This window comes from Equus quagga, chromosome 13 (assembly GCF_021613505.1).
Source record: "Equus quagga isolate Etosha38 chromosome 13, UCLA_HA_Equagga_1.0, whole genome shotgun sequence".
Taxonomy (NCBI): Eukaryota; Metazoa; Chordata; class Mammalia; order Perissodactyla; family Equidae; genus Equus; species Equus quagga.
The window spans coordinates 62,291,362-62,305,541 of record NC_060279.1 but is presented as its reverse complement, the minus strand read 5'-3'; the positions used below and the strand labels follow the sequence as shown (position 1 = coordinate 62,305,541).

Below are 14,180 nucleotides of genomic sequence, written 5' to 3'. Positions count from 1 at the left end.
TAAGTCTTAGTTCTCTCTCCTCCTCCACTTGAAGCATTTCTATATTTCTGTCCTCTAAATTACTAATTCTGTCCTCCATAATGTCAGTTCTGTGGGTTTTTTTTTTTTACAGTTTCTAGATTTTTTTTTTTTAAGATTTAATTTTTCCTTTTTCTCCCCAAAGTCCCCCGGTACACAGCTGTGTATTTTTAGTTGTGGATCCTTTTAGTTGTGGCATGTGGGACGCTGACTCAGCATGGCCTGATGAGTAGTGCCATGTCTGCACCCAGGATCCAAACTGGCGAAACGCTGGGCTGCTGAAGCAGAGTGCACAAACTTAACCACTCAGCCACAGGGCCAGCCCCTCTAGATTTTTTTTTTTTATCTCATTCATTATGTTCTTCATCTCCAGAATTCTTGTTTGTTTTTTGTTAGAGTTTCAATCTCTTTGGTGAAGAATTCCTTCTGCTCATTAATTTTATTCTTGAGTTCATTGAACTGTCTTTCTGAGTTTTCTTGTAACTTGTTGAGTTTCTTTATGACAACTATTTTGAATTCTCTGTCATTTAGATTGGAAATTTCTGTGAGTTCAGCAGAGGTTTCTGGGGACTTGTCAATTTTCTTCTGCTCTGGGGTGTTAATGTAGTTCTTCATGGTGTTTGATGAAGTGATCTTTTGCCTGCGCATAGTGATAGTATCAGGTCTCAGATTCCACCTGCCACTTCTAGGGGAGGGCAATAGCTTTGTTTTCTGAACCCTTTGTGCTGATAGGGTTCATCTGTGTTTGCCCACTGGGCCCAGATTCTTGGTGGGTCACACACATATGCGCACAGCCACTCTGATGCAGAACCTCTGCCTTGGCTGGGGACTGGCTGAGCTGTTGCACTAGGCAAGGTGCAGGGGAGCTTTCTTTTGTGTGCATGAGCCTATTCTGTGCTCACAAGTGGCTCGCCTGAGCTGCTGCACTTGGTGGGGGCACCCACGTGGTGGCTGAGCTGCACCAGCCAGAGTGGAGCATTCCCACAGGCTGGGCTGCACTCCAAAAGAGAAAGCATTCCTGCACAGGTCTGCCTGCTCCCTGACATCCTCTTACAGTCACACACTGGCTGCTGCTTGAGGACTTGTGACCTAGATTTCTGTTGCTTGGGAGTTGGAGGGAATCCACTCACCTCCTTCCACTGCTTCCCAGGAATCCAGTACCCCCACCTTCAGATGTATGGTTGCATGGATCTCTCAGATGTCACATTGTGCTTTGTAAGGAATCCTCTATTGGTTAATGAATGTGCATTTAGTTGTAACTTAGGAGACTAAGAGACTAAGGGAACAGCTCACTCTGCCATGATGCTCAGAAATCTGAAGTTTTAGAAGCTTCCCATAACTACCAGTTTATAGGAAATACAAGGGACAGAGGAACATATGAAATGACAACATGGAATGAAATCAGCAAATTCCAAAACATAGAAAACTCTAAAGCTCAAAGGATATGATTTTTTTCAACAAATAAATTTCAAGGAAGAAAAAAGAAGGAAGAAGAACCCATGGATTAAGAGAGATAAGAACCAAATGTAATGTGAGGGTCTTATCTACATTATCTTTCAAATCAATTGTTTAAAAATTAGGCAATCAGGGAAATTTGAACATGATAGATAATTTATGATATTAGGGAAATATTTTTTACTTTTTTAAGTGCCGTAATAGTATGGTAGTGAAGTGATCTGTCTTTGATTAATTAATTAATTATATTTTATTTAGGTATAATGGACATATAACATTATGTGAGTTTCAGGTGTACAACACAATGATTCAGTATTTGTATATACTGTGAAATTATCACCAAAATAAGTGTAGTTAACACTTGTCATCATATATAGTTATAAAATTTTTTTTCTTGTGATGAGAACTTTTAAGGTTTACTCTCAGCAACTTTCAACTATCCAATATAGTATTATTAACTATAGTAACCATGCTTTACATTACATCCCATGATTTATTTATTTTATGACTGGAATTTTATACTTTTTGACCCCCTTAACCCATTTTGCCCAACCACTACCCCCCACCTCTAACCAATCTGTTCTTTGTATCTATAAGCTCCTTTTTTGTTGGATTCCATATATAAGTGAAATCATGCTGTATTCGTCTTTCTCTGTCTGACTTATTTCATTTAGCGTAATGCCTTTCAGGTCCATCCATGTTTTTGCAAATTGAAAGATTTTCTTCTTTTTATGGCTGAATAATATTCTATGGTATATATACCATTTTCTTTATCCATTCATCCATTGATGGGCACTTAGGTTGTTTCCGTATCTTGGCTATTGTAAGTAATGCTGCAATGAATGTGGGGATATCTTTTCAAGTTAGTGTTTTCATTTTCTTTGGATAAATACCTAGAAGTGGAATTGCTTAATCACATGAAAGTTTTATTTTTAACTTTTTGAGGAACCTCCAAATTACTTTCCATAGTGGCTGCATCCTTTACTTTCCCACCAACAGTGCACAGGGTTCCCTTTTCTTTACATCCTCACCAACACTTGTTACTTCTTGTTTTATTTATTTTTTTTATAATAGCCATTCTAACAGGTGTGAGGTGATCTTATTGTGGTTTTGATTTGCATTTCCCTGTTGATTAGTGATGTTGAGCACTTTTTCATGTACCTGTTGGCCATCTGTATGTCTTCTTCAGAAAAATGTCTATTCAGAGCCTCTGCCATGATCAGACTTTTAAAAAGAGCCCTTATCTTTCAGAGATACAAACTTAAATATTGATGAAATAAATGTCTAATTTGCTTTAAAATATTCTGTAGGGCCAGCCCGGTGGCACAGGGGTTAAGTTTATACATTCTGCTTTGGCGGCCCGGGGTTCACCAGTTCAGACCCCGGGTGTGGACATGGCACTGCTTGGCAAGGCATGCTTTGGTAGACGTCCCACATATAAAGTAGAGGAAGATTGGCATGGATGTTAGCTCAGGGCCAGTCTTCCTCAGCAAAAAAAAAGGAGGATTGGCAGCAGATGTTAGCTCAGGACTAATCTTCCTGAAAAAAAAAAAATTCTGTAGAAAGGGATGGGTAAGATATAAATGAAACAATATGGGCCATCAGTTGATAATTGTTGAAGCTGGGGGATGGGTACATAGGATTTCAACATACTCTTCGCTCTGCTTTTTTATATGTCTGAAATTTTCCCTAATAAGTTAAAAGAAATAAAAATAAAGGTTTCTCATGTGAATCTTGATGTTCAGTCATATTTGGAATCAGTGAGGGCTCATGTAGTCAGTTTCACAGGGCAAAATAGCTTGTGGGAGCCGTGGAAGCCAGGCAGAGGAGGGCAGTGTTCCTGCATGAAAACAGGAAGCATGGAGGGCTCTGGGGCAGGGTGTGCTGTGCACAGCATGTGATTGCAGAAGACAGATCCCATAGACCTCGGAAATGAGCAGGCCAGGATGAGCAAAGAGACAGCAAGTCTGAACTTGAGGCTAAAAGAGAAATCACATATGCTGTGGAATAAACGTTTGTTTGGTCAGGTCTGACTCCCAGTACCTGGTGCCCCCACAGCCCATACTTCTGTGTATTTATGCCAGCACGTCCAGATAACTGGAGACTTATACAGCCCCCTCACTGCAGACCCCAGCAAAGGGCCAGCACCAGTGGGTGATCAGTAAATGATATTTGGACAAACAGATGAATGTAAGGGGTTGGAGGCCTCTTCTGGTGAGAGAAGCAGCAGCTGGAAGTCAAGAAGTCCAAGGAACCCCTGTCTGACTTAGCTAGAAAGGCATCTCTGTGATCATTTGCCAGTCCAGCAGCTGGTCTCCCCACACCTGTCCTCCCCCTCAGCCAGGTTCGAGGAAGGTACTGTCCCAGGGCCAGTGAGCTAGTTTCCCTACCACTGCTGGCTTCCCCAGATGGCTTCCTTATGTCCCATGAACCCTTACTGAAGATAGGGCCAGTTTAGCCCAATCCTGGAGACCCTGGCAGAAGTGAACAGAAGGTGAGGGGGCCCATGCAGAAGCAGACAGGGCAGGCCTTACCAAGTGGCTGGTAGCCATTTTCCAAAATTCTGTCCCCTCAGGGCCTGGACCACTCACAGAGGAGGAGGCAAAAGAGACGAAGACTCTGGTGTGTCTGTCCTGGGGTCCCAGAGAGCCCTAGACCACTGAAGATTAGGTACATTTCTCCTCCACAAACTCTCCCATTGTCCTCACAAGCTGCCCTCAAATTCAGGAATTCCCCTGCCTGGCATTCCAGATTTGGATTCAGGGAGGCCTCCAGACAGAGAGGTACAGAGGCCAAGAAAGGGCATTCATATAGCTGGGGCAACTGCTTTGTACCTGGGGTGGTCACAGAGGGCAAACAGAATTAGAGGGAGCAAAGCTCAAAAAATCTGGGGATAAGGGAATTTTCATTTCAGATTCCAGCTCCTCCTGCCAGCTCTTGGTTAAGAAAGTTAAGTTGATCTAGCTGAACCTCAATTTCCTCACATAGAAAATGAGGTTGGTAAAAACCTGCCTTGTGGGCTATTATGAGGATTGAACGGACTATGTGCTACTAACTGGCAGCACAGCTCCGGACACACCATAACTTTGGCTGCTCTCATGTGTCGTCACTGTTGTCACATGCCCTTGTTCTGTGAAGGAAGGGAAGGCAGCAGCCTCCTGAGCTCCTATGATTCACTCTTCAATGAATACCAGTTGAGTGCTCGCTGTGTGCAGGTGTGGTGCCAGGTGCTGGAATACGGTGGTCATGGTCTCATTGAGTTCCCTTGCCAGCTTTAGCAGGGGCAACCACTAAAGATTGCTGCCAGAAGGAGGAGGGGGAGGGGGAAGAAGAGGTCCCAGAAAAACCTGAACCTGGATAATCCAAGAGGCTCACTCATGTCCTTGTTTTTAGAGAGGGTAAATCACCAAGGAGGCTTTGGATTTGGCAGAGTTATTCATGATATACCCCCCACCAGGCAACTGAATATCACAGTTCAAGAGGTGCCATCTGAATCCCAGGGACTCCCTGGAAGGCCTTCCTGGGTTGAGCTCCTGTACCCCAGGCTCTCTAGCCTCCCCCTGGCTGATGGCACTACCTCAAGGACATGGGACAGCATGCAAACCAACCTCAGCACAAGAGGCCCAAGTCCTGTGGGCTTCACATCTAAGTCACCAGAACATCTGATCCCTAAAAGCAGCCTAGTCAGACACTTCACGCCTGTCAGACACCACATTTGACTTTGCTCTGGGGATCTTGCATACTGGATCCTCCAAACCGCCTAAAATCAGGCAGAGCCCTGCTGCAAGAGGACCCAAGTCATCAGTCCTCTCCATCAAAAAGCAGCCCCAGGAATGTTGGATGGAGAGGCTGGCAAGGATGTGGAAGAGAAAGGTGGGGATTAGGGAGAAGTCTGGGTGGAAGCAGGAGACAAAGATGCCTTAGTGGTTACTGCACTTCTGCTAGCAAGATCAACCATGGCTGCCTCTTGAGGAAGGATAATGCGCTAGTTGTTTGCGACTTCAAGAAGGGTAGCCTCAGATTTGTGATTGGAGGATGTGTGTCCATGGTGGCCAGGCTGTCTTCTGGCTGGGGAGATTGTTGTTTCTTGGGAATTTACTTATGTCAGTCATCATGGCAGTAGAACCAGAACAACACCCAGAAAGAAGCAGGGGCAGCATGAGTCTCCAGGACCAAGGACCCCTGAATGCAGATGACTATCACCTGGATGATGCTGGATACTGAAGCCGCTGCCTCTGCCCCACCTCTGCACTCTGAGCATGTGAGGTGGCCTGTGTGGCTCTCTCTCAGCCTGACTTCCTCTCTGCGTTTTCTTGCAATACACTGGAGATCGGGGGTGTGGGCGGTGGGGGGGACTCTGCCACTAGAGTAAGCTTGGTCCCAGGAGAAGCCTGTTTCTCCCACTGCCTCCTCTGCAGGTCTTGATTTCTGTAACCACCACATAGGTGAGGGATTAGAAGAGAAGGGGCTCATTCATGTACCCCTCCCTGGTGGCAAGATTTCCATACTGGCCCTGCCTCAGCAGCCCCACCAGCTGGAGGCTGAAAGGACAGCATGTGCCAAAGCCCTATGGCAGCAGGAAGCATGGCTTGTGTGGCCAGAATTGAGAGGGCAAGGGGGTTTGTGGTATTTGCTAAGACTGGAGAGGCTGGCGGGAGCAGACTCCCCAGGACTTGAAAGGCAAATAAAGGAATCTTGATATATCCTAAGAGCAATGAGAAGCCACAGAAGAACTTTAGGCAAGAGGATGACATCAGAATTTTTCAAAGAGGGATAGGTATGGCTGCTCTGTGGGGAATGGACTGGAGGAGGCGAGAGTAGGAGGAGGTGAGAGATGAAGGTGGCCTGTACTGGGGAAAAGGCAGTGGGAACGGAGATGAGATATGTCTGGGAGATGTTTTGAGGTTAAACCAGCAGGATTTGGAGATGCCCTGAAAGGAGAGGGATGGGCAGAGGGCAGGAGGCATCACAGATGACATTAAGGTCAGCTCTGGAGCCAGGCCCTGGGCTTCCCTGCCTCCACCCTGTTTCCACTTCTGCCCACTGCCAACAACATCTGGATAACTTTTGTCATAACCTCTACCCCAAAATTGTCCTTATGTCCAAGTCTGTCTGATACTGAGGCTCCTAGAGGACAAGACTTCCCTAGTGTGTGCTTGTTTCCCCTTGCACAGAGCAGGGCACAGAGATGATCTCATATGAGTTTAAGGGAGGACAGGCCACTCTGTTAGCTAAAATCTGCTTGCCACTTGGGTGTGAGTGCTCACATGCCCCTGGGTGAATAAGGGTCTGGATGTTTGTGTTTTTGTGATTGGCTTTGTGTGGTCACCTCAAGGCCATGGCTAGCAGTGCTGGCCTATTTAATGACCGAAAACAAATGCTAAAGAAAATTTTCTGCCTAGCTAATCTTCTACAGAGATAGTGTCCACCTTCTCTGGTTCAACGCAGCCTGGCTCTGCTGGGGTAGAGTTTCCCCCTGGGGTGTTAGACATCTGGGCCCTGGAGAAAAGCTGAAAAACCTCAAAAAGCTAAATTCTCCCTTCTCATTTCGCTGTTAGCACCTGCTATTTGTCTGGACTTCCCGCCCACCTCTTCCCTATTCTTTATATCCACCACTTCCTGGGGGCCATCAAGAGTGGAACAGACAGGTTGTTTATCCCTTAAACCCACATTTTTGGGCTGGAAACAAGCAGATCCAAGAGTTTCTCTTCCCTCTCCCTACTCCGCAGCGAGAGTGGGTGTGGGGTCTGCTGACAAGTAGCGGGGGGAGGTGGGACAGGGGAGGGAAGGGAGCCATGCCTGAGTTTGGGCACCCAAACCATCAGGGCAGGGATACAGCCTGCTACTCTCTGAAGCAGAGCCTTAAGGGGTTCACGCTTTGCAGTGGGGCTGCCTAGAAAACCCTTCAGCTACAGCAGACAGGGAGTAGACCCACCTCCAGCACAGAACCATTGGTTTGCCCTTCTTCCTGGCCTGCAGGCTAGGGGCAACATCAAATGCACCATCCCTCAAATATACACAAGCTGGGACTCTTCTCCTCCTGGGTAGCCCAGGACCTCTAGTGCCTCTGGCAGAGTTTTACTTATTTCCTTTTTAGGAAGGTATCTAGGGTTTCCAGTCCTCAGACTTAGGTTATTACCCCTGTGCCAGTCACTCCTGCCACCTGGGAAATGTTCTAAAGGTGGAGCAGCTCCAGGAGGTGCAAAGGTTTACTGTAGAACCTTGAGAGGGTGGGGGTGAAGGAGTTTAGGCACAGACCATGACGCCTCTCAGTGGTGGAGCTTTGGTGAGAAAGCACATCCTGTGTGCGCGTGTGCGTGCGTGCATATGTGTGTGTGTGTGTGTGTGTGTGTGTGGGGGGGGGGTGCCTGGAGGGGGAGATAGGGTGAGGGCCTGAGGCTGGGAATGGGGTGGGGCTTGCAGAGCAAGGACAGGAACTCAGTCCTCAAGTTTTCTGGGAAAGCTAGAGCCCCAGGAGCCACAAGATAAGGCGGGTGCAGCTGCAGAACCCATGTGCCAGGACCTCCTTAGGACCCATAGATCTGACCTCAGCGAGGCAGGGACTTCCACACTAAGGTAGGAGGGATCCTGACCAGCAGGAAAGGCTGCTGGCACGGGGGCTCTGTTACCCTGGAAATTACTTCATTTCCTTCCACTCAAATAGCCTGGTGTCTGGGTTCCTGCTCTGTTGGGTAGAAACCAACCCAGGTGGTTGCTCAGTTCACATCCCCAAGGTCCCTCCATTCAGGCCTTGGAGAGATGTAGCATCTCCTTAGGAGAGAGCACTTTTCCAAAACTGACTGGGGAAGATAGGAGAGGGGGGCTCCTGATGGTTGCCAGTTCCTGGCTGGAGTCCCCAGAGAATGGACAAGGAGGCAGAAGGTAGGGGAGAGAGAAGCTCAGGGACAGAGGCCTCCTTCCTGAATCCAGAGTTCACAAGGTTAACCCCTCAATCCAGAGACTATATCCTCCCCCACACTCACCCCACATGGCCCAGCACCAGAAAACCAGGAGCCCCAAGAACTGAAGCCACAGAGATATCTGCATTGGCTCTAAGGGTGGCTGGGGGAGACTGCAGGCAGATGGGGACATGACGTGGTTGGGAGAGGCCACAGGGCAGAGGGCCACTCTCTGGGAGAGGCACCCCAGGCCCTCTTTCTTGGACAGCAAGGCTGGGGGCAGGGGGAGAGCAACCCGGGTTTGCCCCCTCGGAGCAGTGGGGGTGGGGAGAGGGGCAGGGGCGGAGAGAGCCTGCGGTGGGAGGCGATTGGGCACACACGGCAGAGGCCGGCCCAGTCCCCCGGGGTGGCTTAGGGGCTGGGGACGGGAGGGCCGAGGGCCGTGCCCCGCCCTGCCCTCCGGCAGCCACGCGGCATCGCGGCCGTCCCAGTACGAGTCATACGGTCCTGTGACTCCATCTCTCTCCCGCGAGGCTGCGCCGCCAGGTGGCCTGAGACGACGGTCGGGACCCCAACGTCGCCATCAGCCCCTCGCCCGCCCCTCTCAGGCTCTCGAGACCGGTCCCTGCTGGCCTGCCCAACTCTGCACAGCATGCCACCCGCGGGCCTCGAGGGTCCCCGCGCACTCAGCTGGCGGCCTCTGCTGCGTCTGCTGCTCTTGCTGTCGCTGCTGCCAAGGCCAGTAACCCGCGCTCAGACGTCGCCGGGCGCCCCCAGCGCCCCAAGTCTGCGGGAGCGCGCACGGGCCCTGATGAGGAACTTCCCACTCGTGGACGGGTGCGTAGGTTGGGTCGGGGGACCTGAGCTCACCCCTGGGCAGGAGGTCCTGAGCTTGGAGGCCTAGTGAAGATGCTCCCTCACACCAGCCCTGGATGGCTTCTCTCATCATCCATGGGTGCCCTTTCCCTTTTTCTGTCACCCCCTCCCTGGTAAGAACCCCCTCCGCCAAGGCCTCAGGGGATCCTAGTATAGTCTGTGTGACAGTGTGGGGTGGGGCACCCCCCAGCTTCCCCAGGCCAGGCAACATATCCTGCCTGACCTTAAGGCCTAAGGAGCCCACCCATTTGCCCCTGACCTGACCCCACCTTGATCTCCCTCCAGCCACAACGATATGCCCTTGATCCTGAGACGGTTTTACCACAACGGACTGCAGGATGTTAATCTGCACAATTTCAGCCATGGCCAGACCAGCTTGGACAGGCTTAGAGATGGTCTCGTGGGTGCCCAGGTACCACAGGGACCCATAGGTTGCCACAGCATGGCTGCTGAGAAATGTGGGGGAATGTGGGGGCCCTAGAGACCACAACATTAGTCGTATGGAAACTCAGTTACCATAGTGACCCAAAAAGTGCCATGATATGGGCCCTGGGGGCTGCAGGAGCCACAGTAAGCCAGCTTGGTGGGCATCCAGCTACCATGGAACAAGCTGAGCATTACATGTGACTTCTGGGCCACTGGGTGCTGTGCTAGCTGTGGGGACTATGAAAGGAGGGGCTCCAAAGCAGCCCCTGCCCAAGCCAACCGCTGTCCTTTCCCAAGTTCTGGTCAGCCTACGTCCCATGCGAGACCCAGGAAAAAGATGCAGTGCGCCTCACCCTGGAGCAAATTGACCTCATCCACCGTATGTGTGCCTCCTATTCTGAGCTGGAGCTGGTGACCTCGGCTAGAGGTAGACGGGCTGGCGGGAGGTATTAGGGACTTGACTGAGCTACCCTAGCCCCTGAAAGTGATCACCTGACCTACCTGCTCCCAGGTCTGAACAGTACCCGAAAGTTGGCTTGCCTCATTGGTGTGGAGGGGGGCCACTCACTGGATAGTAGCCTCTCCATCTTGCGTACCTTCTATCTGCTGGGTGTGCGCTACCTGACACTCACCCACACCTGCAACACGCCCTGGTGAGCACAGTGCAGGTGGTATGGGCCCACTGATGCAGGGTTCTGCCCAGGATCACACTGGGGCTCAGACCAAGCTTTACCCCTAGGATCTGGCACTGACCCTGGAGTGGGGAGGGGAGCTGGGTTTGCAGAGCAAGACTGGATCCCCAGGAGGGCCTTCCTACTGCCAGGCACAGCCCAGCTTGGGGCTCTGCTCTTGCTCCAGGGGGTTGTAGGGATAGACAATTTGGTAGGGCCTCTAGGCTCTTGTGGCCAAATCATGGCCACCAGTCAGACTGCCTCCTGGCCATCCTGCAGGGCAGAGAGCTCAGCTAAGGGCATCCACTCCTTCTACAACAATGTCACCGGGCTGACCAGCTTTGGTGAGGTGAGCACTCGGTTTCATACCCTGCCCTACATGAATGTACATGTTCCACCTCTTCCCTACAATAGATGCTCATACATGTGCACCCCTGATGCACTCTCCCCAACCTGTTCTTGCAGAAGGTGGTGGTGGAAATGAACCGCCTGGGCATGATGGTAGACTTGTCCCATGTCTCAGACGCTGTGGCACTGCGTGCTCTGAAAGTGTCAAAGGCACCTGTGATCTTCTCTCACTCAGCTGCCCGAGGTGTGTGCAAGAACGCTCGGAACGTTCCCGATGATATCCTCCAGCTTCTGGTGAGAGACTGCCCAGGCTCTTGAACCCAAAACAAGAGGTTTGAACCAGGAGCGCTTGAATCTGAGCCCTAGCTCCTTCAACTGCCTCACACCCCAGGCTAAACATCTGCCCCACAACCCGCAGTTAGAGATGGTCTAACAGCCCCTGAACTCTTGAACCCTAGCTGGGGTTCTAGGTGGTAAATACTCCTCTAAACCCTCAAGCCCAGGGCCAAGACACCACCCAAACCAGCGCTGAGAAGCCTCCATTCACACAAACCCAGAGGTGAAGTCTCTTCTGACCACAAAGCCAGGGATGAACACCTTCCTCACAGGGGCCCAGAGGGTGAAAAGGCAGGTAGTTGAACTAGGGGGCCAAGCTGAGTGTCCATTTGTCCACTCTTGCAGAAGGAGAATGGTGGCATTGTGATGGTGTCCCTGTCTGTGGGGGTGCTACAGTGCAACCTGCAAGCTAATGTGTCCACTGTGGCAGGTAAGCCCCACCCTGGGCTCTCTGAACTGCTCTGATTTGGACCTGAAGCCCTGTGGAAGGACCTCAGAACAGCTCCAGTGGTTTGACCCATCCATTGGCAGTAGGCACAGCTCCCCCAAACCCAATAACGGGTGGTACACAGCACCTTGGTGCCACGTGGAACTGGAGCCAGAGAGTCAATACTACAATACTGATGAGTATAAGGGAGGCAGTCAGACATAGAGCCTGGGGGCCGACCATCTGCGTGTCTGCCAGAGCTTCCAAAGCACCCTGCCCCTGCCTCTGGCCAAGGGACTGGGCAACCCCTTAGGTCTCTGGGGTCTTTGTCAGTTGTACTCTTTGTCCCTCTCTCATCCTCCACAGCCATGGAAAGGAACTCCCATGGATTTTCAAGGAAACTGGAGACAGGGTGAATCCTGGATAGGAAATGGTCCAAATGGGTCGCTCTGGGGTCCACCGCAAATCTGAAGTCCCATCCAGAGCCAGCTGAGATCACCTGAGGTTAAACCTCAGGGCTCTCAAGTTGGCACACTGGGTGCCAGGCTATGAAGGAATTGCCTTGCATGGCCTACAGGCTGCAAGAAAGGGAGTCGGCAGAGCCCTGTCCTCACTCTTACCCCTCCCTGCCCTGCAAGCCCCACACAGCAAACTCTCCATCTCCCAGATCACTTCGACCACATCAGGGGAGTCATTGGATCCAAGTTCATTGGGATTGGCGGAGATTATGATGGGACCAGCCAGTAAGTGCTTCTCCTTGTGGCTTGTCTGGAGCTGGCTGTGCAGCAGTGGGACCTTCACAGTCACTATGCCCACCACATTGTGATCCTCATGGCCTTTAGGCCTTGACCACAGCCTCGGGTCTACTGGCCCACCTGGCATCTGCCCACTCCCAGAGTCCATTTCCTGGGCTCTGCCGTCTGTCTGTGGCCCATTGGCCCCACTCTAGATCATCATATTTGGCTAAACCATCAGACAGAGCTCATCTGCCCAGCAGGTACACCCACTCCCAGTGCCAGCAGATCCACTGCCTCTGAGCAGACACTTTTCAAGGTCTAGTGTGGGGTGACTGTCTTTTCTGCCTGCAACTGGGTCTGTGCATGAAGGGGTCAACCCAGTTCTTAAAAAGCATTTCCTCTTTTTATAAATGGAGGAATATTTTTCATTCTGTGAAAACAATAGATCTTAAGGCATAATTCAATGAGTTTTGACAAATATTCAAGGAGGTGTTGGGGCCTCCTTCTGAAGGATGAAGAGCCTTCAGAATCATTTAGTTATTCTCTCCAAGTCTCCACTTCCCACATCTGACCAGTGCTGGGGTTCAGTGGACCCTGGACACCTAGAGCTGTGGTTCTGAGTCAGGACCAAGGAACAGGTCTGAGGCCTAACAGCTGGCTGGCTGGTGGCCACACAGTTTCCCTCAGGGGCTGGAGGATGTGTCCACATACCCGGTACTGATAGAAGAGTTGCTGAGTCGGGGCTGGAGTGAGGAAGAGCTTCAGGGTGTCCTTCGTGGAAATCTGCTGCGGGTCTTCAGACAGGTGGAACAGGTATGCTGGGCTGGGCAAAACAGTAGCTCAGGCATCTGAGCAGGTGTGTTGGGGGGAGCTGCGAGAGCTGCTGACCACCAACTGCCACCTCCAGGTGCGGGAGGAAGACAAGGGGCAAAGGCCCTTGGAGGACGAGTTCCCAGATGAGCAGCTGAACAGCTCTTGCCGCTCGCGTCTGCATCAGAGACAGCATCTGACTCCAGACCAGATACTAACCGAGGCTCCGACGCATTGGACACCCAAGTCATTACCTAAGTGGTCATTCTCAAAATCCTCCGCCAACATGGCCCCAGGCCTCACAGTTATTGCTGCCTTCTCAGTCTTTATTCTGTGCCTCTGGTGACCCATTTAATCCTGCCAGATGTCACTTTAGCAGCCATGGACACCCCACAAATTTCCCCTGTTGTGCAGGCATGAACATTACCTAAAAATAAATATTTTAGACCTGGAACCAGGCATGAGTGTCCTTCTCCATAGTGGGGTCTGGTGGTGCAGGCTCACAATGCTGGGGTTGGTGGGGGACCCTGAAATTCAGTCACCAGTTACTCAAGAAGACCTGTTGGCAGTGGTCTGAGGAAGACCAGGTGGTTGGGCCTAGCAGTGGAAGAAGACAGTGGATAGCTCTGGCTGCAGGAAGATGGACCCTGCTCTGGGTTCCCTCTGAGTAGCTTACCTCAATCCATATCCTGACCCACTGACTACCACCTGGGGATCTTTCAGGGAATTCTGGTTCAAATTCCCAAGAAGGGAATCGGCCTGGATCACAAATGATCTCTGTTCCTGTTTGGACAGAGCCCAGAATGTCAGGCCACATAGTGGACCCTGGGCCTCCAATGGCTAGACTGCCCTGGATGTGGGCCCAATCCCTCTGTGGGACTTCCTCTCTGAGAGGCACAGGCTACTTAGACAATCACTCCATTTTACCCCCAGGCCATTAACAGTAATAGCAACTGTACTAATAATAGCCAATATTAAGAATTAATACATTGAGTTAATAATGATAGCCAATAATAACAAATAACATGATAAAAATAGATAATGGCTAATAAAAATAATAGTTAATACTAATAGTCTTTGCAAATCCATGACTGAGCAATTTCACCCCAGTATACATCTAAGAGAAATGCATACCTACGTTCCCTAAAAGGCATAGGAAATAATATTTTTAGCAGCA

At 50.6% G+C, this 14,180-nt stretch overlaps 1 protein-coding gene across 1 annotated transcript; it reads left to right on the top strand.

Annotated features, from left to right (window-relative positions):
* The first annotated feature begins 7,950 nt into the window (after window positions 1-7,950).
* Window positions 7,951-13,449, top strand: LOC124250635 (dipeptidase 2-like). Its single transcript, XM_046682687.1, has 11 exons — window positions 7,951-8,049; window positions 8,981-9,209; window positions 9,534-9,660; window positions 9,972-10,101; window positions 10,186-10,327; window positions 10,625-10,694; window positions 10,811-10,987; window positions 11,375-11,459; window positions 12,124-12,199; window positions 12,871-13,006; window positions 13,101-13,449. Exons 2-11 carry the CDS (start codon window positions 9,025-9,027, stop codon window positions 13,347-13,349), a joined length of 1,377 nt encoding a protein of 458 aa, XP_046538643.1. The 5' UTR covers window positions 7,951-8,049; window positions 8,981-9,024; the 3' UTR covers window positions 13,350-13,449.
* Window positions 13,450-14,180: the final 731 nt, after the last annotated feature.